Genomic DNA, 26,731 nt, shown 5'->3' on the forward strand with positions numbered 1-26,731 from the left:
AATATACTGCATCATTTGCACGAAACGTTGACGATTATCCCTACCGTCCGATGATGTGGACAGTGCGCGGATCTCCACAGAACGTGGACTACTGATGTATACTTTGGGCTGTGATAGTACTGGCATAATGTTTTTGGGAACAATTTCACTTATGTCACTTTTTTCATATTAAAACAATGGGAATGGAGGGGTTTTTTTTCTCAGTACAATAAAAATATCTTTAATTGTCCTGAAAATAACATCAAAATCCTAAAATGATCCTACATTTTATATACAATTAAAGACTCATATGACTCTCACCGCTCGCAGGATCTGGTCTGTCTGTCTGATGAGTTCTTGGATCTGTTTGAGCACGTTCACCTTCATGTCCTCCAGCTCCTGCTGCTGAGTCGTGGCGTCAGCGATGCAGGTGCGATATGTTGCCTCGGCCTCCTCCGCCTGTGGACACAAACACACACGAGACTTGATATACTTCCTCTGGCTTGCTTGTCGTAAAGGGGTTATATCAAGAAAACTACACAATGGCACAAATGCTGCTAAAAACATTATTTTTTTTAATTAATTAAAAGCAACTCCACAAATACTACAATAATGTATCAATTGCAGAGAAAAAAATTAAATAATCTAATTTTATATCAAAAATGAAATGTAGGAGATGATGCATGTAAAGAGAATCTAACATCAATCTATGCAACAAAATGTTGGTTACCTGCACGTGACCACAAAACAAATTCACACTCCCCTCACAAAATGTGTGAAATTAGCTCATGTTAGATCATTTCCTGTTTGAGCTTGCTGACCTTGTTGCGTGCTTCCTCTTCTAGTCGTCTCTTCTTGTCCAGGGCTTTAGTGGTTGAGCCACTTCCTGTTCCGCTTTGTTCCTCTTCAACCTTATTGGCTACTGTCCGAGCTCTCTCGTACTCCTCACAGCGGCCCATGTACAAATGACGCGCCTTGCGGAGGTTACTCTCAGCATCAGCCTGATGAACACAAAAACACACAAATCTTTAAAGCATCAACACAGATATACATATGAGTTATTTAGTTCGTTTAGTTCGTTACCAGTTTTCTCTTGGCTCTCTGCCACTGCTCTTTAATGTCTCTGCGCTTCTTCTCATGTTCCTGTCTGCGTTGTGTCATGGGCTGAACAAGAGAGAGAGGGAAATAATCTTTTAAAGGTTTAATTTTATTTGTTTTTGATTTTTCATTAGACTTACTTAGGTGAATCTCACAAAATCTGCCAAGAACAAAATGTGACCCTGGACCCCAAAACCAGTCATAATGGTCAATTTTTTTGAAATTTAGATTTATACATCAGCTGAATTAATAAGCTTTCCATGGATGTATGGTTTGTTAGGATAGGAGAGATACATTTTATTTGATACAATAATTTTGAAAATCTGGAATCTGAAGGTGCAAAAAAAATCAAAATATTGAGAAAATCGCTTTTAAAGTTAGCAATGCATATCCACTCACAAAAACACATTTTTGATATATTTATGGACGGAAATGTGCAAAATATCTTCATGGAACATGATCTTCACTTAATATCCTAATGATTTTTGGCATAAAAGAAAAAACGATAATTTACAAATATACCTGTGCTACTTATGACTGGTTTTGTGGTCCAGGGTCACAAACGAGAAATTAAAATGTCATATGTGAAATAATAATAATAATAATAATAATAATAAAAAAAAAGATTCGTAATGATCCAAAAATTAGGCTTTTTTAATTTAAAAAATATATATAATAATATTATATATATATATATATATATATATATATATATATATATATATATATATATATATATATAACAAACATGCATGTAAACACAACTGGCAATATACTGCGTCACCAAAATTTGCGCGAAAAGTTGATTATCCCTACCTTCCGATGATTACATCACGTGGACAGTGCGCGGATCTCCACAGAATGTGGACTACTGATGTATACTTTGGGCTGTGATAGTATTGGCATAATGTTTTTGGGAACAATTTCACTTATGTCACTTTTTCATATTAAAACAATGGGAATGGAGGGTTTTTTTTTCTCAGTACAATAAAAATATCTTTAATTTTCCTGAAAATAACATCAAAATCCTAAAATGATCCTACATTTTATATATGAGAAATGAGAAATTAAAATGTCATATGTGAAATAATAATAATAATAATAAAAAAAAGATTTGTAATGATCCAAAAATGAGCCTTTTTTAATTTAAAAAATATATATAGTAATATAATAAAAAAATTAATAATATTTTTTTTAAATTAATTTATTATTTATTTATTTGTAATAATAATAAATAAAATATATTATATATATATAAAATTTTATCTGGCTCTCGATATATATATATATATATATATATATATATATATATATATATATATATATATATATATATATATATATATAATTTAAATACAACATTTATTGTAAAAATATTTAAAAATAGATTTATAATTTATTTTTTCACATTTTTCTTTTAAATAAGGGGTGAAATACTATATGTAAATAATAAATTTAAATACAATATTTATTGTATTATACAAATATTTAAAAACAGATTTATAATTATTTTTCAAAATATATATATATTTTTTTTCTTTTGTTTTAGCGGTGAAATGTGACCCAGACATTTCTTTGTTTCACCCACTTTTGCAAATATACTTTCACACTGTCATCTTGCTGTAATGTGTGTTGCCAGAGCAGGTGGTGTGGTACCTGTAGAAACGAGTGTGTGTAGATGTTATTTGTGGCTTGCTGTAAACCGCAGCTCTGCTCTGAGTCCTGCTCGAGAGCCAGAGAGAAGATAGACAACAATGGCATGTGTTCCTGACAGAGAGAGAGAGAGAGAGAGAGAAGATTGAGAAACCTCCTTTACTGTATGCTGTATACTGTAAGCATGTGATATTAAATAATAAATATTTACAAATAGATTCAGTATCAATTACAGGAATAGATGATATGATAATGATAACTCTGTTTTTAAATTAAAATAATAATTCTGTCATGATCCATTCAAACTCTGATCTTTCCTTTTTGTTTGTTTTTTCAGTAAAATAAGTCGACAGTGTTCAAAAATGACTAAAACACTATAAAATCAACATAAACATAACTTAAAAATAGTCTATATGACATTTATTCTATATTTAATGTGTTTGGAAGATACTGTTAAAATTGTACTGATCACTTTTAAGGTATTTAATGATAGTTTTTTTAAGGTGTCTTTTAAGATGTTTTTTCACGGTCTGGGTAATCTTTAAAGTTTTTACAACATAAGCCTCACTAGTGTCATTTCAATCTGCAGAAACAACTGAAACACAAGCGAAGCACACTGATGTACCTGTATGATGTTTTGTTTGCAGGACTGGTAGAGTCTCTGAAGACCTTTAGAAAACTCGTTCTCTGTGACAGAAAAACAAGACAAAAAGTGTCATGAAAACATAATGGGATGGTTTTTAAATGCATCTGTCTAAATGGGCTGTTCAAGTTATTACCAGAAGCCACTGAAATGCTTATGACAGTAAAAACACATGGATTTCAAAAATCACCAATAAAATAAACAGCATGGCATTACCGAGAGCGATTCTCTTGTCTACGTAGCTGATGATGTCCTTCATGTATTTGGCGATAAATTTGGCATAATTCAGAGCCGAGTCCACACCACCTTCACTGCGCTGCAGGAGGATATCAACTTCCTGTGGACTCACTGCCAACACACACGCTAAACATCAGCCATCCCATATATGAACAAATAACACTTTTAAATGAAAAATAGCTGTTTAGAATGGAATATGAAAGTGATGTATATATAGTATATATTGCTTATTATATTTTTAAAAGCCCATATTATGCCCTTTTACAATTCTTGATGTTGTTTTTGGCTCTACTAGAACAGGTTGATTATTTTCCTCATATTCTCCATTGTTGCAGCTCCTCTCTTCCCAGTCTGTCAGTAACGCTCTGCACACTATGCATAACATGTACTTTCAAAAACAGAAGTTCTGCTCATAACTAAAGACAATAAAAAGAGTGATTGACTCACTGCAGTCCTGATGGTCGTATTTTCCTCCTCCTTCAGGACCCTGACCTGATGACACCCTGTACAGATCCTCCATAGACTGCACACATTCACAAGACAGAGGCACGGCAACTTATTACATATTTTCTTTTTTTGAAAATAACATGCACTGTGAAATTAAACAGGGTGGATTGTAATTTCACGGTGATCTTAGAGCCGAGGTCAACATCAGATACATGCGGTGAGACAGTAGTCTTATCACTTCCTTTTCTGAGGGCTGTTGGGTAGATTTGGCTCTTCCCTTGCAGTATTACTTCACCTTTTAGGGACTGATATTACCTTAGAAAAGGCGGTTATCAAACACACTCTCATAAAATGCTCTCGCACTGTAAATCAGATTCATTCTAGGGAATCGGTTCATTTGTAATGATTCACTTGAACACGAATTCGGGGCCCGAAACCCTTTCTTGAAGTTGTCCTGAGATTTTAAGCTAACAATTTAAGTTCCTCTGATGGTCACATGACATGCAGGTAAACATAAAATATTTTATTTAGATTGTTTTCATAAAAAAAAAAAAAATTTTAGACATTAAAATTATTTTAATTTTACATTTTTATGATTTAATTACAACATTTTCATGAACTCACAAACTCTCTGCATCCTGGGAAATGAACGTAAGTGAACTGACTAAAAATCAAACATTAGATCTTATTTTATGCACTGAAATATTTAGTTAAATGCTGCAGCTCATTTCTATGTTTTAGTTATAGCATATTCTAGTTATCAATCATTATTTAAATGATTATCTGTTACATATAGTGTTGTCAAAAAAGTTAGATATAATGTTGAATCAAAACTAAATTATATCATCGAATAGTTATATTTATAAAATAACATTGCCAATGTATGTTTGATGTACTTTACTACTTTTGGTTCGTAGCTTGTGCTTTTTTAAAAAGTGGGAAGTGAAGTATTTCTGCGAAAAAATATTAGTGGCTCTTCTGGACAGTCAAAATGATTAATTTGTCATCAGTGATGTGTTTCTCGAAGACTTGAGTCTGTATAGAGGTGTGGAGGAAACAATATGCTTGCAAGACAACTCAGGAAGCGACCCACACACACGCTTCTAACAACATCCGCACTGCGTAAATACACACACACACACACACACACACACACACACACACACACTCACCCTGCTCTTTTCTGTCGGCGGCAGGGACAGAAGAGTACTGCTGTCAATCTCTCCCATCAACAACTCTGAAACACTGATAAATAGATAAAGAAATAAAAAAGACACAAATGAGTCCATGTTTCTTGTCTAGTAAGAGTATAGCGCTATAAAGTGCATGTGGAGCAGCTCAAATCATTTGAAATGTTTGAGTTCATAATGAGGTCTCTGAATTTCGATTGCATATGTTGGTGAATCTGAGCACAGTTTGAGCCACTGTAGGGATCTCTTCTAAAAAACAGAAAAGTGTTCATTTCCTCTACATTTAATCTTTTAGATAAAAGTTATTAGAGATGAAAATCTTCTTCTCTGTTTTTCAATAATCATTGAAAGATAAAATCTGCATTTGGTTGTGCAAGACGAGGATGTTATGAGGGTCAATGCAGAGTAGTCAGAGTGTCACAGGTGAAGAGGGCGTTACAGAAGAGGTCTTAAAGGTACAGTGGCAAAAAAAAGAAGTTTTATTCTACACTTTCATTACATTTATGCATTTAACAGATGCTTTTATCCAAAGCAACTTACAATGGAGAAAAAAAAAGCAATTTGTCACAGAGCCAAAAATATTTACAAAAATTTTAGAGAGAAGGTAGAAAATGATCCAACATTATAAGTTATATATATATATATATGGGGATTTACATTACATTAATTTATTTTAAATAATATTTATATATTGAAATATTTGAATAATATATATATATATAATGTAAATAATATTATATTACATAAAATTAATTGAATTTAAAATATTTTAATTTAGTTATACATGTATATAATTAAAATATAATAAAATATATATAATTAATATTTATTTATTTAATCATATTTAATGTATTTTCTCAATTTTAAATATATATTTACATATTGAAATATTTGAATAATAATAATATATAAAGTAATATATTAAATGTTTATATATATACAATTTAAAACATAATATTATTATTACATAAATAATATTTTAATTTAGTTATACATGTATATAATTAAAATATAATAAAATACATATTTAATTAATTAATATTTATTTATTTAGTATAATGATATATTTATATTTTGAAATATCTGAATAATATATATATATATATATATAAACATTTATAATATTGTTAAAGTTTAATTATATGTAATTATATATATATATATATATATATATATATATATATATATATATATATATATATATATATATATATATATATATATTTAAAATTATATACATAAAATTATTTTTTAAATAAAATATATATAAAATTAAATTAAAATTATATATATATATATATATATATATTTTAATATTATCATATTAAAATCAATTATATTAATAATATTTTAACTCGGTACATATATACACAATTAAAATATAATCAAATACATATAATTAATATTTATTTATTTAATCACATTTAATATAATTATATTATAATTTAAAATAAAGAAAAAGAGCAGGTAATCTGTGAATGCAGAGCGTCGGGTCTTACTTGCTGCTGAAGGCCACGGCAATGGTCTCGATGGCCTTCTCAAAGTCTTTCTTCTGAGCGTCAGTCGTGCCTTCATAACTGAACCCTGACAAACAGAGAAGAGAACAATTTTACTGTCACAACTCATCTAAAACAAACGTGTGCTTCTGCTTTGATAACAAATAAAACTAGAAGTGACATCACATTTAGAGGAAAAAAATGGAAACACCTGTACTTCAGTTAGTCATGTCCTCATGCTATATGTGTTTTTCCTTGCTAGTTGTGTGCTAACTGCTGTTTGGGTATATAATGTGGCTTGCACTGAACATGTTGATGTGTTTGCAATCATAAGAGTGTGAGAGGAATGAACCGATGACATGAGTTGAGTTTAACATGGCAGTTGTGCCTTAAAACTCTCTAAATTACTTGAAATATGTATAGATTAATTAAAGCTTAATTTAATTTAATATATTCCTTTTTAGTGTGGTTGTGTGATATAAAAATAATGTCTTTATGTTATTTGAAGAGGTTTAATAAAAGTAAAGAAAACATGACTGACCTTTGACCTTTGAGATAAGAGTTCCAGCTGCGGTGAGTGTTTCCACGGTGTTCAGCAGAGGATACGTGCTGATTACCTGCCGCAAAACACGCAGAACCTCCCCTAAACACTCGTGAACGGCCGGCCTGCTGCACGGCTCCTCTTTCACTGCAGAGAGAAAACATCTTCATTCATGAACACGGACACATTTACGCTCATCACATCAAGAAGCATTTGGACAAATAGTTTGCTTTAAAGGTCTTTCAAATAAATGACACACTTTACAACATGATTACGTAATGCATGGCGCATCACAGAGCAGTGCAAGACGAGCAATTGTGGTTAAAAAGTATATAATTTTTAATTTTTTTTAGAAAATGACCAATGGTTTCTCTAGATGAGACTCTTATTCCTCATCTGGGATCATGTAGAGCTCTTAGAAGCTGCACTGAAACTGACATTTGGACCTTCAACCCGTTAGTGAGAAAAATCCTGGAATGTTTTCCTCAAAAACCTTCATTTCTTTTTGACTGAAGAAAGAAAGACATGAACATCTTGGATTGCATGAGGGTGAGGAAATTATCAGGAAATATGAATTCTGAAGTAAACCAATCTAAAGCCACATCATTCTGATATTTTAAATGTGCATTAAGTGTGCAAACAATATTTGTACACACTATAAATCACACAGAAACACAATTGCCACATGTTAGGAAGTAGATCTACTGTTGTTCTGCCTCTTATTTTCACCAAAACATGTCAGTTATTTGTCCACTTCCTACCCACCCATTCCCACAATGCACTTCTCAGTGCCTGAACATTCCACTCAATACCACAAGAGGGAACTTACAGCCACACACTTACGTCTATGATACTACATATTACGGTCACCTCATGAGTTCATCAGGTTCAGCAGATGCACATGTTCAGAGCAATGACTTTTGCTTCACTTTGTGATTAAATCAAACCATTAGTCTATAAAATAAGTAAGTAAGTAAGTAAATGTTTTGTTTTAACATCACAGAACTCCACTGTAAATCAATGTCAGCAGCCATTATACCATGGCGTTTGAGGAAAAAAAGCCGGAGTTTGGCTGCTGGAACCATATCCTTTTCAGCAGGACAATGAAAGCTGTTGTTGTGCACGACAAAAGTCCTTGTGTGTGTGTGTGTCCATGCCTAAATGCATGTTCGGAGAGTGGGTGTTCTTAAAAATGCAAAAAACACAACACACAACACAAGAGTGTATCATTTCAAACAAGTCGCTCCTCTTTGATGCAGCGCTGGAAATATGATGAACTCCTACACAAGTGTGTAACTCTCAGACAATTTGATGTTCTGAAGGAAACACAAGTGGCGTTTGCACATGCAAAACTCCCTGTCCCGATGCCAGAGCATTCTGGGTGGTTGCAAAAGTAATAGTAATAGTGATGCAAGCCTCTGATGTTTTACAGGAGAGAGTTTCTGTGCATGTTGATGCATGCACGTCATGCAGACCTGTGCAGGTTTTTAACTGTCCATCTAAAACTGAAATGTTACTGTTCACCCCTTCAACACATGATACGATGATGACAGAGATAAAAAATCATGCCATCTGCCATAAAACGTCCCCCACCTCTCACAGGCATCTAATCGAGCGTGATTCAACACTGAATGCTGTTTTATGTAAGAAGAAACTGTAAAAGCCTGTACAGGCCTGTACGCTGCAGTCGATCTGTGGCTGTGAGCAGTGAATGAATCGCCTTTTGTGGCTTTTACAGCTCTGAGACTGCTGAGGAAATGACAACTATATTTGAAGAAAAACACGACTACGCTACGTGACTTCCTAGAGAGGTTGCTCTTTCATTGCTCAGGAGACTTCATTGAGTTCTCTGTTATGCTTTATCTAATATCAGCTTCATCTCAGGTATTTAGGAAATATCAGAATAGACACAAATGAGTTGATAGTGATTTATCAGTAATACTTTATTTAAAGCCTTTATATAACTATAAAAGTATCTTTAATGCATTAACTATGCACCTTATAATGCATTGTATGATCTCATGAATAATTGTAACCTCAGTTCTAATAATTATCTATTCATTGTTACATCTTTAGAAAGTATAATGCATTAAAACACATGATAAACAACCAATTTCAGATGTAACAATGAATCTGCAGTGATTATGATGCATTTTAACTAGAGATGTACCGATACTAAAGTGATATCTGCCGATAGTTTGGCGGTTCTGCCTTCTATACCTTCTTTTAAATTAATGAATTTCAGTATAATTAATAATTAATCATTATATTTTTAGTTATTATATTTTGAAAGAAATGCAAATAAAAACTTTATTCTCTCCATTTCATCAACTTGTTTCAGAGTAACTGGTATCAGTTATTAACAAACACATTACTCAACACACATTAACTACATTCTGAAGATTAAATTAACTTTCTGAAAGTTATTAATTCATATAATCACTATTAATGTTGAACATCAAACTGGTTTCTTAGCATTTTTTTTTTTTTACACAAAGCACAAATTCAGTGTATTTTCTTTTGATTATTGGCTGTTTTTAAAATGTGCATTTATCGGCCGATACCGATTATTGACCGATATATTGGTGCATCTCTAATTTTTACTTTGGTTACAATTATAATGCATTCTAACATACTTTATGAATACCTTTATAATGCATTTATACATATAGGGCCCTATTTTAACAATCTAAGCGCGTGCGCAAGTGCACTTAGGGCGTGTCCGAATCCACTTTTACTAGTTTAACGCCAGGAAAAATGGTCGGCACACCCGGTGCATGGTCTAAAAGGGTTGTCCCTATTCTCTTAATGAGTCATGGGTGTGTTTTGGGCATAACGTGCAATAAACCAATCAGAGTCTTATCTCCCATTCCCTTTAAAAGCCAGTTGCACTCATGCCATGGCGGATTCGCTATTTACATGGCGGAATTAGCAAGTGGAAAAACTGAATGCTTCTCTAGTGAGGAAACGGATCTGCTCGTGCATGAGGTTAAGGCACGCAAGCAGACCATCTACGGGAAAAGTCAGATTCCACCAAAGCATTTTTATCTTTATGCACACAATAAAAATCTTTTACATTGTAATCATTTTATTTTTAATATTTGGCATGTTTGTGTGCTGCTGTGCGTCCCCTTGTGTGTAACAAGCAGAGTGTAAGAGCGTTGTGCACCTGCATATAAGTGCATATTACTAACACGCTCTTAAAAAAAAAATACTGCGGCATTAACTTGAGCAGGTTTTTGTTGGTCAATGGTGCAGTCGTTTTCAGTTGCCTCAAAATAGCAACACGCCAACAATGCACCTGAACACACCTCGTTTTCAGACCAGCATGCTCGTGTGCGAACAGATGGGTACAAATGCATTTGCTATTTAAGCAACATGGCACAGGACGTAAAAATGATAGCTGCGTCGGGATGAAACAAACAAAAACACTTGCGTCACGCCTGGCGCCGCATTGCGGGTGTGTGATAGAGCCCAAAGGCTTTAAGGAAAGTGTTACCAATATTTCTTTAGTTTTTAAGTTACGTCAGTGTTTCCCAAACTGAGGTTCTTGAGTTTATGAAAAGCGAAAACTAAAATATGTCATAAAAATGTCCAATTAATATAAATAAATAATTTTAAAAATAAAACAAAACATCACAAACTTGAAAAAGATGAAAATGAAATATTGTATTTGTTTAGCTGCATGTCATGTGACCATTAACAAACATCAGAGGACCATGAACATGCGAATGTTTTATTTTAGTATTATTTATGTACTATTATAGTTTTTGTTATTAGCTTTTGTCTTTAAACAGTGCTTCCCACACATAGACTTTACTTGGGCGGGCCGCCCAGGTTTATTAACGGCCGCCCAAGTATATTTGGAGTAGGGCTGTGACGGTGGCAAATTTTTACTACCGCGGTGGTAAATCACCAACAACCGCCGGTGTTGCGGTGGTGGGGTCCAAAGGGGGGCGGGGTTTGGTTGTGTGTGTGTGTGTGTGTGTGTGTGTATGTATATATATATATATATATATATATATATATATATATAAAAAATCAGAGGTTGTGTTAGACTTGCGTTTCACCGTCATTTTGATGGACAGGATCGTAAAAAAATCCATCATAATCAATAATTACCCGTCATTTGAATTTATACATTTTGATAAGTCATTTAATAGCTTCTTATTTCGTCAACATTTTCATTTTTATTCATGAACTTACAGGATAAGCAAATAGGCATAGGCTATGCATTTATTTATACTATGAAAAGAAAGTTGATCAAATACTGCGTCACTTTTCAGTTATCTTGAACACTTGTCACGGATTGTGACACCATTTCCTCTTTACTACTGTACAGAACGAAATAAACATGAATGAAAATTTAAAAAAAATATGTTGAAAGTACTTAAGTTAGCTTACCGAAATCTGTATCACATCAGTCATCAGTGTTGCAAACAATTTCACGTAACAATATACCTCAGAAAAGCCATTCGTTGACCATAAACTTATAGTCAGTAAGAAAAATAACAAAACTTAATTATGCAAGTAAACATAAGTAACTTTATTATTATAAAATTGACTTAAACTAGGGTGCTCGTCTGTTTTCAATTTATTCTGGAGACTGAACTCGCGCTCTGCTGCCACACTGGAGCGCGCTCACCACCTACTGGACAGGGGTGGGAATTACAGTTACAAGCTACATAATCTGTCAAAATGACGGACGGGCTGCAGATATTTTCTGTCACTGCTAAAAAAAATTCATCAATGACGGAAAATTTTCGGTTAACGCGACCTCTTATATATATTTTATACATATAAAATGTCACACTACTGCCGGTGACACTCCACGACCGCTGTGGTGCGGTTGTCATGCCTACCGTCACAGCCCTAATTTGGAGACACATTTTTGCTTTTATTATTTTTATCCTCTTATATTTTTATATCCGCCCAAGATAATGAAACCATCCGCGATAGATTAACTAGTCGTTTCGTACCTGCTCGTTATGTGTGCATCATTTTGCGCTGCATTTTGCAAAGTCACAAGGTGGCGCTGTTGCGCGTTCTACAAGCTCGCGCAACACTGCTTCAAAGTGATTCTCAATCAATGAAAGAGCAGATTTATGCCAAGCGATTGCTAATGAACTCAAGTTGATGAATTATTATGTCTACTTTATGGCCTTTATATAAAATGTTTTAGATGATTGTAAGAATCTGAAGGATCAGCCTGCAATAGTACAGACATTTCAAAATAAGAGTCCCGGTGAATTTTGGGCTTGTTTATAATTAAAAGTCACATGCTAAGTTTTTTCTTTTTCTTTTGGGCATTATTGATATTTTGGTTACACAATAAATTGTATTTCATTTGATTTCCATTTAATTCATAGTAGTAGTAATAGTAGTCTCCCCCACAGGAAGAAAAGACTAAGAACATTATTTGACACATATATTATTCATTATATAAATTTTACTAGTAAAATCTGTGTCCAATTCACTGAGAGAGACACTGTATGACAGCAAGGAGAACATAGGAAAAGGATAACCATTTAAATGCTGTAATTTTGCATAATTTACAAAGCATTATAATGCATAATATTATTATGTAATTAAATGTAATATGCTATGTAATTAAAATTAATTTCAATAAATAAAAACACTGTTAAAAATCACACATTATTTGTTTGTCACATTTTTGTGCCTTGGGTAATAGGAGGATTTTTCACCCGGCTACCACCGCAAGTATATTTCAAACCTGTGGGAAGCACTGTTATATATTTAAAATTTTAATTTGTTTAATTTTCAGTAATTTTATTATGTTCTTTTGTCATTTTTATTAGCTTTTTTTATTTAGTTAATTTTATTTCTTATATTTTAATTTTATTATATTTATTTAATTTTATTTCTTTATTATCTTTATTTTAGTTTTTTATTTATTTATTTTCCAACTTCAAATATAGTTAGTTTTTATTTAGGTAAAATTATGATTAACAAAAAAAAATTTTTTTTGTTAACAATAAGAACTCTGTCGCCAAATTATTGAAATATTAACTTTCATAGAAAATATTTTAGGTCAAAGGGGTCCAGCTGGCAAGAAAGTTTGGCAATCCCTGGGTTACGCTAACACCAAACGGCTGAAAGAAAGTTTTGCCTTGAGATGCATTGGACACATTTCTATTGCAACTCTATAAGCAGCGCAGATGTAAACAGGAAGTAGAGCTGATGAAAATAGCGACACTTTAAGGAAGTCCACAAGGCCTGAGGAGACTCAACTGACTTCTGCTCTTTAAAGAGCAGACGTGATACACCTCTATCTCCTTTCCTCTGCCCTGGATAAAGTCAGACAAGGTGCACAGCGCTCAGTTTACGAGACACGCAAGAACCGACAACAGTATGTGCTACAAGATGTCTTTAAACATGTTAGAATATGTGGAAGTCGAATGAGATTTGACCGCAAATAATGACGTAAATTTCAGTCTGTTCATCACAGCAGACTAGAAGACTTGGAAAATAGTTGTATGGCTATTTTTATGGTGCTGATTTGCATGGTTACCATCTCAGTTTGTCAATAGTCCTTACATTTGTGCACCTTATATGTCTGATAATATTTAAATGAGTGAGTGACTGTGCATGAAGACTAAAAGAGGAATATCATAAGCCCCTCTATAACACCACATCACCACATTTCTGCATGCGGTGAGAAGCAGTAGACGTCGGGTCTACACTCTGTAGGGTTTTGCCTGTGAAACACACTTTTAAGGGAAGGTGGGGGGGGGGACCCCAGCGGACGTGTGTAATCTCAAACTGAAGGCTGCAATGAAAACATCTGACGCACGGTTCCTCTTCCTTCCTCTCTTTCACCATGGAAACCCAATGACAAAACACGTGTTACAAATAGCCATTCCTGAACTCATGTTGATTAGTCAGCTGATAATGAGATGTAGAGATCACTGATGAGTTGCGGTTGAAATACATCAGATAAAATTCAATGCTAGTTTTAATTTGACCTCGAGTGTCTTTCTTCCTTCTACAAAAATATGGAAACTATGAATACAACAGGGAATATTATAGAACATATATTTAAATATATTTATATTATATATAGTTAAATTAAGTATTAAACAATTCTTCTGGCCAGTAAAATAGTTGTAACTTAATGTTTAAGGCCAAAAAGCAATGCCGTAACTTGGTTTAAATGCATTTATAAGAGCTTCAAATAATTCTAATTCTTCAAATAATAATAAAAAAAATCTTTTATACAATATTTACTAATATTACAATCAAAAGTATTTTCATTTTTATTTACTTAAGTATTACATTTTTTACATATTTTTAATTTCAAATTAAGTTAATTTTACGTATAATAGTTTTACAAAATATTTACTAATATTACAATAATTTATTCAATCTCTACATTTTTGTTCACGTAAATATTAAATACATACAACTTTTTAATAGTAAATTGAGTAAATATTGTGTTGAATAAACTATTTTAGACAATATTTACTACTATTACAATGAAAAGTATTATCTTTAATTTTTAGTAATTTATTTAATAATTTACTTTAATATGTAAATGTAAACTTTTTCTTTGCAAATTGAGTTAATAATGTGTACAATAAATGTTTACACAATATTTATTAACATTACAATCAAAAGTATTCTTTTTCATTTTATTCATTTATTTATTAATTTACTTAAATATTAAATGTTTACATTTTTAACTGCAAATCAAGTAAATATTGTCACTTTTTAATCGAAAATTGAGTAAATAGTGTGTATAATAAATTATCTTTGCACAAATATTTATTAATACTACAATCAAAAGTATTATCTTTAATTTTTATTTATTTATTCATTCACATAAAATTTAAGTATTTACACTTTTTAATTATTTTAGACAATATTTTCTAATATATTTAAAAGTATTCTTTAATTTTTTGTCATTTATTTATTACTTTACTTTAATATTAAATGTTTACATTTTTAAATTATATTGCGAGATATTTATTAATATTGCAATCATAAGTATTATTTTTTAATTTGTATTCATTTATTTAAATATTCACATTTTTTAATTGCAAATTGAGTATATATTGCGGACAATAAATTCTTTTAGACAATATTTACTAATATTACAATCAAAAGTATTTAAAAACAGAAAATGTATATTATCTATTAACATGGATGAATATATATTCAGTTGCTATTTTGGCCTACAGAGTTCATTTACAAACCACCCAAAAACCAACCATCCAAAAAACATCTGAAAATCTCTTTTCAAACCAACACCAACCCAAAATCTCATACCTTCGCCCAGCACCATGTCCTTTAGTTTCTCCACAGCCTCTGCAAAGCGGGCAACGTCTCTTAGCAGCGAGGGAATGTCCTCCACCTCGATGACCGATGCTTCCACACCCTCCGACGCCTGTCCAAAGCTGAGAGCGGCCCGGACGTAGCCTTTATGGAAGCCCCATGTCCCAGAGGTCTGGAAGGGGAACCCGGCAGCGCTGGCGTGGCGGCTGAGAGCCGTGGGCCGCTTGAGTGTGCCGACAGGTGAACTGCATCCTGTTAGCTTTGAGTGGGCGGACGGTGTTCCCGGACAGGATGAGGGGACTGAATCAGGAGGGGTCAGCAGGCAGGGGCCATCGATAGTGTCATTGTGAGAGTGTTCCTGAAGGATGGACAACTGGGTTAACGTGGGAAGGAGAGAGAGAATGGAGTGTGAATGACAGGCGGTGGATGATTATGGAGATGAACAATATGGACAGGGTTAATGATGTAATATATGAGGAAACAGAAATATGTTTAAATAACAACTCAACAGTGAATAAATAGTTAAATTAATTATTAAACAATTCTGCAAGGCTGAAAACTTGGTGGATTAATATAGATTGTGCGCAGTCACAGGTGTGAGTCTGAAAATATTCTTGTTGCAAATTAATAAATTACTGTTCCTGTATTGGAAATCAGTCACCAAATGTCAAAACTAGTTAAATTAATTAATATTAATTATTTTTATATTTTTAATTGCAATTTGAGTAAATATTATGTACATTAAAATATTTTATGCAATATTTACTAATATTACAATAAAATGTTTATATTTAATTTGTATTTATTTATTTAAATATGAATTGTTTACATATCTTACAATCTTTCTGGTTTATTTGTTTATTATTTAATGCCATATCAGCAGCAAAGGCTATTTTATGACAAGCTCGATATATTGAAAATTAAAATATTCATAATAAAACTACATTAAATATATAAATTATGTGCAAATTTTACTTAAAAAAATATTACCTCTTAACTGTCAGTCCCATTGTTGGGGCACATATCCCAAAATTACATTTCCAACTAAAACTGTTATAAATCTTTGGAGCAGACTTAAGTTTGGTCTCTTTTTGAATGAGACACTTGGCAACTTATTGTAGAAGTTAAAAAAAAATGATCAAAGTTAAATTAAAAAAAAAGTTATAAAAGTTTAAGTTTATGAAAAAATACAAATATAATTTTTTAATATTTTATATAAAATATATATATTTCACAAAACATGTTTTACTTTGTGTTCCAAATTTTAGGTTGATATCTTAAAAAATGAGCTTTAAGTCAGATTTTGTTTGGGCGCAGTACCAAACGTTTCCACTAGATGATATCCAGGGTCCACTGGTGATGATATAAGGAAATTTTCAAACAATTTATGAAGTACACATCCTATTCAGAAGTAGTATGGGCGGTATATCTTAATTTGTATCTCAAAAATATCTTAATTTGTGTTCTGAAGATTCTAATTAATGACTTTATTAATGATTAATGATGAATTGAACTAACCCTTTAACATGGTATTTCTAGGTTAGAGCTGATACAGACAACAACACTGTTTGAATGATGCAGATGAGCAATTTGAGCAAACAATTTGAACAAAATGTTGTTGTTTGTTAAAAAATGTAAAATGTAATGTAAAATTTGTTTACATTATTCACAGTTCCATGGAACAATTTGCGTCAATGTTTTTCACTGACGAAAACGAGATGATAGTTAAATAAAAAACAGTTTTGAATAACAAAAAATATGACAAATCTACTGACATTTTCATCAACGAATAAAAACCACACAAAAATGTAAGATTTGGGAAGAGATCCAGTCGAAATTGATGTCCTGCATGCATGATTGTGTCCTCTTCATAAAACTTTCAGAAATGTAAACGTCTGGGAGAAAGAGATGAATCTCAAAAACGGCATGACGAAGCAAAAGAGAGCTCAATTCAGTGTGGTTTTCTGTGCACAAACACACAGAAAGCTGCCTCTCAGATAGCGCACGAGTACTGAATTGAGCTCTCTTTTCACGCTTGAATGGACAAAAACACACAAAATTATGCCAAAATGTCACGTAAACACAGTCAGTTATGTCTTAAAGGTTTAGTTCACCCAAAAATGAAAATAATGTCATTTATTAGCTTCAGAGCATTCTGAATCAGCATGTTGAATCAGCGGTTCGGAGCGCCAAAGTCGCATGATTTCAGCAGTTTGGCGGTTTGACACACAATCTGAATCATGATTCGACACAAAAGATTCATAACGCTCCAAAGCTTCCTGAAGCAGTGTTTTGAAATCGGCCATCACTATATAAGTTATTTTGTTTTTTTGGTGCACCAAAAATATTCTCGTGGCTTTATAATATTAATATTGAACCACTGTACTCACATGAACTGATTTAAATATGTTTTTAGTACATTAATGAATCTTGAGAGAGGAAATGTCATTGCTGGCTATGCAGGCCTCACTGAGCCATCGGATTTCAACTAAAACATCTTAATTTGTGTTCTGAAGATGATCTTACGGGTGTGGAACGCCATGAGGGTGAGTAATTAATGACATTATTTTCATTTTTGGGTGAACTAACCCTTTAAGTGAGCGTAAACAGTTGGGAGAATATCGGATGTGTATCAGTGTATTGGATCCGTGCATTAAGGCCTGTACACACCGGGACGAATATCGCGCACGAATATCACCGCCGTTTAACGCCTCGTGACTAAACAAAGGGTGCCACTGTGAGTGTGCACACCGACGCGAAAAACGGCAGGCGTAAAAGCGTAAATTTTAAAAAACACCTCGGGTTTAAAAACTGGCCGACCAATGAGATTGGCGCTTTTGTTCACGTGCCTGGAGCTGCTGAAGTTACATTAAAACACGACTTGGTGGCACTCAAGCACAAAACAGTCTTGCCAAGCACACATTGATAGCAAGACGACGAAGAGGAAGTAAGTAGATGAGGAAGACCCCTACAAACTATGGGTGCTCTGCCAGTTCTTGGCCACACCAATACTAGATGTGTATTATATGCCATTTTATTTCTGTATTTTTATAGTTTTTTTTACTTTTACATTCAAGACATATAGTTGAGAATGTCTATTTCATAAATATGTTTATTTGCACTACCGTTCACTTGCACTACTCTCATTGTGACTTATTTGCACTACCGTTTCTGACTACCATCTCTTCATGTCATGTATATGCCATTTTATATCTGTATTTTTATCTTCGTTAATTTTATATCATAAATATATTTATTTGCACTACCGTTCAGCACAAGCACCATATACTGTCAGGGAGTGAATTTGCTCGTTCACTCGATGCATTGCCAGTGAAAATCGCTTGGGTATAAACATGAAAAACGTATTGAAAAATGCTGGCGATAAGTGCGTGATATTCGTCCTGGTGTGTACGAGGCTTTAAATCTTAAAGTGACAGCAGCCTAATAACCTGATGCTTTCTGTCATTATTATTAATCTAGGGCCCTATGATTTCCGCGATGCAGAAAACGCGGATGGAATCGCAGAAATGTTAAAACAGAAAACAAAATTTGGGGAAAAAAACAAAAAACAAATAAAACGTATATCATAGGGCTCTAAATTTTTTGTTAAACTTTTAATAAATTGTTGGTAAATTGGATGTTTTATTTTTTCAATTATTTAGACATGCTTTTTGATTACTAAAATTTAATTTAACCATTAAAATGAAGTCCAAAAAAAAAAAAAAAAAAAAAAAAACAGAATCCAGAAAAATTAAAACGGAAAAAAACGGAATTTGGGAAAAAATAAAACAAATTTCATAGGGACAAAGTGAAAAATCACTCAGTGTTCTTTGTTATCTTTTGTTATAAGTTGTTATAAAGACTGTATAGGCCTATATGCTATCATGCGTTTTTTATACGATTCAAATTATACAAATTCACACAAAATCGCCACTTCGTAAAATAGTTACGTTTTCCCGAGAGATTGGGTTTGAATATTTCAAAATAAAGGTCTGAACACGCCTTATGAGTCTGAAAATACTCTTGTCGCAAATTAATAAATGACTGTTCTTCTGTCATTTGTATTGAAAATCAGTCACCAAGAATGAAAACTCGACTTTCAAATGATATTTAGTTAGTTTATCTTTATACAGTTCTTGATGTGTAATTATAGTTTCTAGGTGTCATCTGCTAGTTGTGATGCACTCCTGGGTTCCTTGAAGCACCAGTAAAAAGGAAATTAAAGGAAATTGTCATTTCACTGAGGGTGAGTAATAAATGACAGAATTTTCATTTTTGGGTGAACTAACCCTTTAAGTGAACGTAAACAGTTGGGAGAATATCGGATGTGTATCAGTGTATTGGATCCGTGCATTAAGGCCTGTATACACCGGGGCGAATATCGCGCACGATTATCGCTGCCATTTAACGCCTTGTGATTAAAAAAAATATTGTTACCTTTTTTCCATGAGATTGGGTTGGTACATCAATATTTCAAAATAAAGGTCTGAACACGCCTTATGAGTCTGAAAATACTCTTATCGCAAATTAATAAATGACTGTTCTTCTGTCATTTGTATGAAGTAAATGAGGTCCAAAGTTGTTTGGACCCCTCTGTTCTTCAAAATATCTTTTGTGTTTTAGGTTTGGAATAACAGTAAAAAAAAAAAAATCACAAAATTTTCATTTTTGGATTAACTCTCTTCTTTTAATCAAGAATCATGGTTCTATGGAGATTTGTATAAGTTCTTTGTTAAATTATAGGTTGTTCAGATCAGTGTATTGCATCTTATATTGCATTAACAGAAAAAGTGAAGCCCGTCTGGATTCTATTCTATTCTTGTTTCCATCTGGAGCTGTAAAACTAAACAGTTGCTCGTTCTGAGATGACTCTTGCATGACTTCCTCTCAGTTTAATTTTGGCATTGTTTGTGAAACAAAGAGAAAGACGTACTTCAACAGACATTGTTCACCAACAACAGTTGTACAGAACCGTTCATCATCAATATGCAATATTCACTAGTGAATTACACCATCTGAACAAATGATCCTTTCGAGCCGATTCTTTTTAATGATTCAGTAACAAGAAACAAGTGTTCATAGTTATAAAACACTCGACTATTGTGAACCGGTTCATTTTAATGAATCGTTCGAGCAAACAAATTCTCTGCTATGAATCAGACCTCCCACACATGTCCAGTATCTATAAGAAATACAGTAAATTTAGTCTTTTAAACAAAATTCTTGTGTGAACTGCTTAAGGAAAGCAAGAGGATGAATGTGAACTAGTTTGTCAACCGTTTAAAATGGAGCAAATTTTGTAAAGTCGCTTTACGAGTAGGTTTTAGGGGAAATTAAACCAGTTTTTCCTCTTTTAAACACCCTTACAGCAGTAATATCAACAAAACTAAACTCGCTTTTTGATTTTCCTAAGAAAGGCTGTTGGTCTTACCGAAGGGTTTTGAGCGGAGTTGCTCTTTTTGGATGCTGGAGAAGCTTTAGTCGTCTGCTCCTTTTTCTTTCGAGAAAACATGTTCACACTGTTTACAGAAATCGTGCAAATCTTCAGGAATGAGACAAATACTTGTGAAAATGTATCCGCAGACTCGTCTGTGACTGACAGTTACTTCCCCATCATGAGAGTTCAGTTACTCGCTCCCGCGCGGCGCGCTCTCTTCCTGCTGCGGTGACGCGCGTCTGTCTCAAAGACGCTGCTGGCACCTGCCGGAGAGCCACTAAACAAACATCACCAACAACAACATGACACGAGAGATTCAGATATGAATCAAGGTTCAGGTTTCTTCAGTATTTGAACAGCTAAGGTCAATATGAAAGCCATTTTAGGAAAAACTCATGCTTTTAAAATCGTAATTATGACATAAAAAGTCGAAATTATTATATGCTAAGTCCTAAATATAAAATGAAAAATGGAAGTTATGACTTAAAAATAACTATGACATTATGTAAAAAATTATGACGTAAAGTTGGCTGCGTGACGTACATACCAGCCGTTGAAATTTAAGTAAGTAAAAAGTCATAATTTAGATTTTTTTAATCTCATAATTATGATTTAATATGTCATAATTTAGACTTTCCATCTCACATTTTTTGACTTGAGTCATAAGATTTATTTATCAAAAGCTGATTTATTTTACCTGAAATGGCGGGCTTCCGTAGGTCAATGAATTTCAGGGGGGAAAAAACATTTCTGGTGGTTATTTTTGGGACACAATCTATTTGAGGGAACTTAAATCGTCTTTTTTTTAGCGCCACTAACACCTTCAGTCAAACTAAGACTTTTCCTAACTATGAAATGAAAAATCAAAGTTATACTTAAAAAATAAATACTATGACATTAAAATTTTAAAATTAAAAATTATGAGGTAAAATTGGCTGCATCACGTAGCTTCACATACTCCGACATATAAGTAAAAAGTCATAATTTCGATTTTTTAATCTCATAATTAAGATTTAATGTGTCATAATTTTGACTTTTCATCTCATATTTTTGACTTCAGTCATGATTTATTTATCAAAAGCTGATTTATTTTACCTGAAATGGCGGGCTTCCGTAGGTCAATGAATTTCTGGAGGAAATACATTTCTGGTGGTTATTTTTGGGACACAATCTATTTGAGGGAACTTAAATCGTATTTTTTAGCGCCACTAACACCTTCAGTCAAACCAAGACTTTTCCTAAATATGGAATGAAAAATCGAAGTTATGACTTAAAAAATGAATAACTATGACATTAACATTTAAAAATTATGAGGTAAAATTGGCTGCGTCACGCTGCACATATACTCCGACAGTGTAAAAAGTCATAATTTCTACTTTTTAATCTCATAATTATGACTTAATATGTCATAATTGACTTTTCATCTCATATTTTTGACTCGAGTCAGAAGATTTATTTATCAAAAGCTGATTTATATTTACCTAAAATGGCGGGCTTCCGTAGGTCAATTAATTTCAGAGGGAAAATGCATTTCTGGTGGTTATTTTTGGGACACAATCATATTATGTTTCCATTTATATACATATTTCTATCAATTTGAGGGAACTTAAATAGTCTTTTTTAGCGCCACTAACACAGTCAAACTAAGACTTTTAATTTTAGAGTGTCCTTACACTTTACATATAGTTAGCAGCTATAAATTATGCATAATTACATGCAGCTAATCTAAACCAAACCCTAAAATAGTAAGTACATTCAGTTAAATAATATTACTCAGCAGGCTGCTTGAATATGTAACAAGGACTCCTTAAAATAAAGTGTAACCCTAAACTAAACCAAAAAGAGTGATATGCATGTGATATGTAAATATACACAGTACACAAGATAAATTATTAACTTTCATATTATATGATATTACCATGGTAGTCAAATGCCACATAGCTATACACCGTACAGAGGCTGCTTCTGAAGTGGCATTTAGGTGTCTTTACACAAACTCTTTAATGCTGCTCAGAGGTAACAATTACAACCATATACACTAGGGCCAAAGCAGGAATACTTTAGTCTGGCTTTTATGCGGCATTGGGCCTTTACACTGACTTGTGAGCAGGATCAGAGCAGCCTTTGCATAGCGTATTCATGATTTTGGGGGTGGAGCTATCAAGATAGGGGTGTGATCCTTTTGGGTAGGGGCGTGTCTGTTTTGGTGATTTCAAATATCAACAGCTTCTCAGAAATCACTTACTGCACCTTTAACTCGGCATGTTCACATACATGGTATTTCTTGGTTAGAGCTGATACAGACAACACCGTCAGACTGATACAGATGAGCAATTTGAACAAACTCTTAAAATTTTATTGTTTGTTAAAAATTATATTGCAGTACAATATATTCCTTCTGTTAAATGTAGAAAACGTTCAGAATGAGTCAAAAGGCACATTTGTTTACATTATTTACAGTTCCATCTAAACTCATAAATATTGGGATAAAACAAAGAAGCCCAAAGTAAAAGTGCTGAACAGAATTCTAACTGGAAACATTAATAATATAACAATAATAATATCAACAACAGCAACAACAATACATACAATCAGTAGCAGTCTTAAATGTTTTGTTTTTATTATTAAAGTGTTCATTTGTGATGTCTTTAAAAAACGCCGGGCAGCAGATGAGTTTTAAAATTCTGGCAAGATGTCAGGACAAAAGGAGTAGAAACACAGTGGGCAAAAACACATCTGCAAGGTTCTTTTTACACACAAAAACACTTAAATTGAGTAACTAGAGCCAATCACAGCCTCATGGGAGTGGGATTGTTTTTGTTCACATGATATGCCAATCCAGTTTCAAAGCTGCTTGCATTATTTCTCATAAAAGTTATCAAAAAAAAAAAAAACCTCATATCAAAAGCAGAGAACTTGTAGTAATACTCGAGCAATATTCCTAAATTCGCATTTTCTCTCATATACTTCAAGTCTAGAATACGGTAGCCAGGCCTGTAGAATACAGTAGTCAGTATCACGCGTCGTTATCCGCGACGCCGCATTCTTTCCCTCGACTTTTCCTGAGATTAAGCACGACCGTACGGTGCCTGCAAAAACTGCACAGAAAACTTTGGTGCGATGGGAATCTAGACGCCCGACCCAAAGAAGAAAACTGAACTTTTCCGAAGTTCGAGTGAAGGAATAAGTAAGCAGCGCAGGGCAGTGCAGTTGGATTTGGTGGCAGGTTGCAGGCTTTGATTCTGTCTTTTGGGAGCAGGAGAAATCAAACAAAACCCTGACAAGGCATTGGAAAAGTGTTTGAACTTCTACACGTGATTATTATAATAATGTCTACTTCTACTAATAATGTCCCTTGGATATAAATAGCAACAATAATAATAATAGTATTAATAACAATAATAATAATACGAACAGCAATATCAAAGACACCAATACATTTGCTTTCATTCCAACTACACGAGAATACAAGACCAAAGGAAAAAACGTTGACCTCATACAAACAAACAAACAAACAAACAAACAAACAAGTCCATTTTTTTTCTCTTAACAAATATAATATTCTTCGAAAACAATTCAAAAATATCACTTCTGAACAGATATAAAGAGAATCGCGAGTTGTTCATGGGGCAGTATTTGATTTTTATAATCATTCGTTTGGTTTTTATTGCTAAGTCTCACTCGCACTTGTTATAAAGACGTCTCAGCGTGAGGTCCAGTGGTTTAGCGCTATTTCGCAACCTCATAAGATCTGTTAATAAATAATTTGGTTTCCAATTCCCAAAGCTCACGACGATCCATCTGCAGTCTATTATATTTTATAAAATAATCATTTTGGACAGTGATGAGTCTATGATATACCTGAGAAATTACACAAACGGTGTAAAGCGGGTGAGCGGCGCCATCACTGTAACCTTGATATTGTGAGCGAATCTGTCCCTGTGTTCAGATTACTGAAAGAAAAGGAGAAATTCACAGGGTTAAGGGGTCAAACAGCAGTTTCATAATCATGCGATCGGGTCCGTACGTACGCCGCCTACGAAGAAGCACAGAACTCTGGGTAGAGGATATCGACACCGGCGGAAATAAATAATATAGCACTACTCTGTCTAGAAATATATATATATATATATATGTATATATACGCACACAAGACTGCATCTGAAGGAGATAAAGGCACTGATTTAACAGAAGGCATTCATTCGAAAAGATAAACTCCCTAAGATAGGAAACAGTATACACCAATGTCGTAATAAATAAATATCTCTTTTACCTCAATGTTTGATGTGATGAAATGGTGGGTGGAAAAGCCCTATTGCTTCAAATAAGGCAAATAAAAACCAAACTGATTTCAAGTGCCCGTGTATTTCAAATCGTCTTCACTGAACGTCAATGCAACTCGTAGCTTATGGACTGAGAATGACTTGGGAAAACAAAACTTTTGACTGTGCGTGTACCAGCCTCTAGGTGGCGTCCCAGTCCACTGATTTAAACTGGATGACAGACTGGCGGAGATCCGAGGGTGTTCCGTGGATCATGTGATCCAGTGTATCCAGGGGGTCCATACTGCTGTGGCCGTTGGGTAACAGATGCGTCTGTTCGGAGGAAGAAGACGAAGGAGTGAAGTGCGAGGAGGAGGAGCTAGAGTCAGAGAGGGAGGAGTTTGTAGGTGCCGACGCAAAGAGGGAGGAGGAATAAGGAGGAGGGGGCGGAGTCGAGGATGGCAGGGCCTGTGAGGTGAACGGGTACTTAAGTTGCGAATCGGGCGAAGGGTAACCGAAGTCCAAGTCGTCGAAAGTGAAGTCATCGTTCGCTCTTTCGTGAGCAGGTTGAGTGACATGCGACTCCAGGGGTTGCGGCTGTCGTTTTGACAGCTGCGCGTGCGAGTTTGAAGTGTGCGGCATGCGTTGACTGTTCTGGTGTAGCGTTACGTGCGGCGATTGCACTGGCGTGACAGTTTGCCGTTGCATTTGATTGAGAAGCTGCAGCACTAAGGATTTGTCGTGCCCTCGCTGCAGCTGCGACAGAAGCGCGCTGTACTGCGCGGACGATTGTGCGTGGGAGCCGCTCTGCTGCTGCTGCGTCAGCACCCCGTATGATGAATGATTCTTTAGTGTGTGAACGTGCTGCTGCGGGATGTTCAAAGCAGCGTGCGACGACGGCACACGCATGTTCAAGTTCAGCGGCACCTGACTATGTCTCTGCCGCTCCTGGGAAATCAGTTCTTCCAGGTTGTACGTCTCTGGAACAACTGCGCACGGCCGTCCTCTGCCAGTGAGCATCGCTCCGTTTAGGGACACGCCGTTTAGGTCTGACGCAGGCGGTTTGATGTCCGGCGAAGGGCAGGGGCTGATGGTCAGATCCAGGACCTCGCTGACAGCTTCAGGTTTTGGCAGCACCGCAGGTGCCAGAAGGGATCGTGGGTAGTGAAGGTGGTTCGGGAGGGAGCGGGGAGGGTTGGCGATGAGCTTGCGGGCGTGGATCATCTTGGCCAGCATCTCTTGGTGAAGACGCTCTTTTGCGAGCTGCTCTCTCTCTCGCCGCGCTTTCTTCACCTCCTCGTCCATCCGAGAGAGCTCGGCGCGTACGCGGGATACGCAGTTTTCGGGGATTTTTATACCTGTGAAACACAGAAAGTCGTTATTAAATCGACATGTTATTTCTAGGGCTGGGCAAGTTAACGCGTTTTTATCGCGTTAACGCATTAATTAATTA

General features: G+C 34.3%; 2 protein-coding genes across 7 annotated transcripts in view; both read right to left on the minus strand.

Moving 5' to 3' along the window:
• The window catches only part of arhgap45a (Rho GTPase activating protein 45a), a 33,812-nt gene extending 12,583 nt beyond the window's left edge, over positions 1-21,229 (minus strand). Inside the window, exons 1-12 of one of the 2 annotated variants that reach the window (XM_067362816.1) lie at positions 21,011-21,229; positions 15,574-15,937; positions 7,285-7,431; positions 6,747-6,831; positions 5,230-5,302; positions 4,058-4,133; positions 3,590-3,721; positions 3,356-3,417; positions 2,734-2,844; positions 1,063-1,143; positions 801-980; positions 301-438 (exon numbers count right to left, since the gene is read on the minus strand). In XM_067362816.1, the coding sequence (XP_067218917.1) occupies positions 301-438; positions 801-980; positions 1,063-1,143; positions 2,734-2,844; positions 3,356-3,417; positions 3,590-3,721; positions 4,058-4,133; positions 5,230-5,302; positions 6,747-6,831; positions 7,285-7,431; positions 15,574-15,937; positions 21,011-21,091 (1,530 nt within the window). In that variant the 5' untranslated portion in view covers positions 21,092-21,229. Of the gene's footprint in view, positions 1-300; positions 439-800; positions 981-1,062; positions 1,144-2,733; positions 2,845-3,355; positions 3,418-3,589; positions 3,722-4,057; positions 4,134-5,229; positions 5,303-6,746; positions 6,832-7,284; positions 7,432-15,573; positions 15,953-21,010 lie in introns of both variants that reach the window. The other variant, XM_067362815.1, reaches the window with a different exon arrangement.
• Positions 21,230-23,626: 2,397 nt separating this feature from the next.
• sbno2a (strawberry notch homolog 2a) overlaps positions 23,627-26,731 on the minus strand; it is a 33,704-nt gene continuing 30,599 nt past the window's right edge. For all 5 annotated transcript variants that reach the window (XM_067362103.1, XM_067362104.1, XM_067362106.1 and 2 more), the window contains exon 32: positions 23,627-26,636. In XM_067362103.1, coding sequence (XP_067218204.1) covers positions 25,480-26,636 — 1,157 coding nt within the window. In that variant the 3' untranslated portion in view covers positions 23,627-25,479. The remainder of the gene's footprint in view (positions 26,637-26,731) is intronic.

Source organism: Chanodichthys erythropterus, chromosome 16 (genome assembly GCF_024489055.1).
Source record: "Chanodichthys erythropterus isolate Z2021 chromosome 16, ASM2448905v1, whole genome shotgun sequence".
NCBI classification, from domain to species: Eukaryota; Metazoa; Chordata; class Actinopteri; order Cypriniformes; family Xenocyprididae; genus Chanodichthys; species Chanodichthys erythropterus.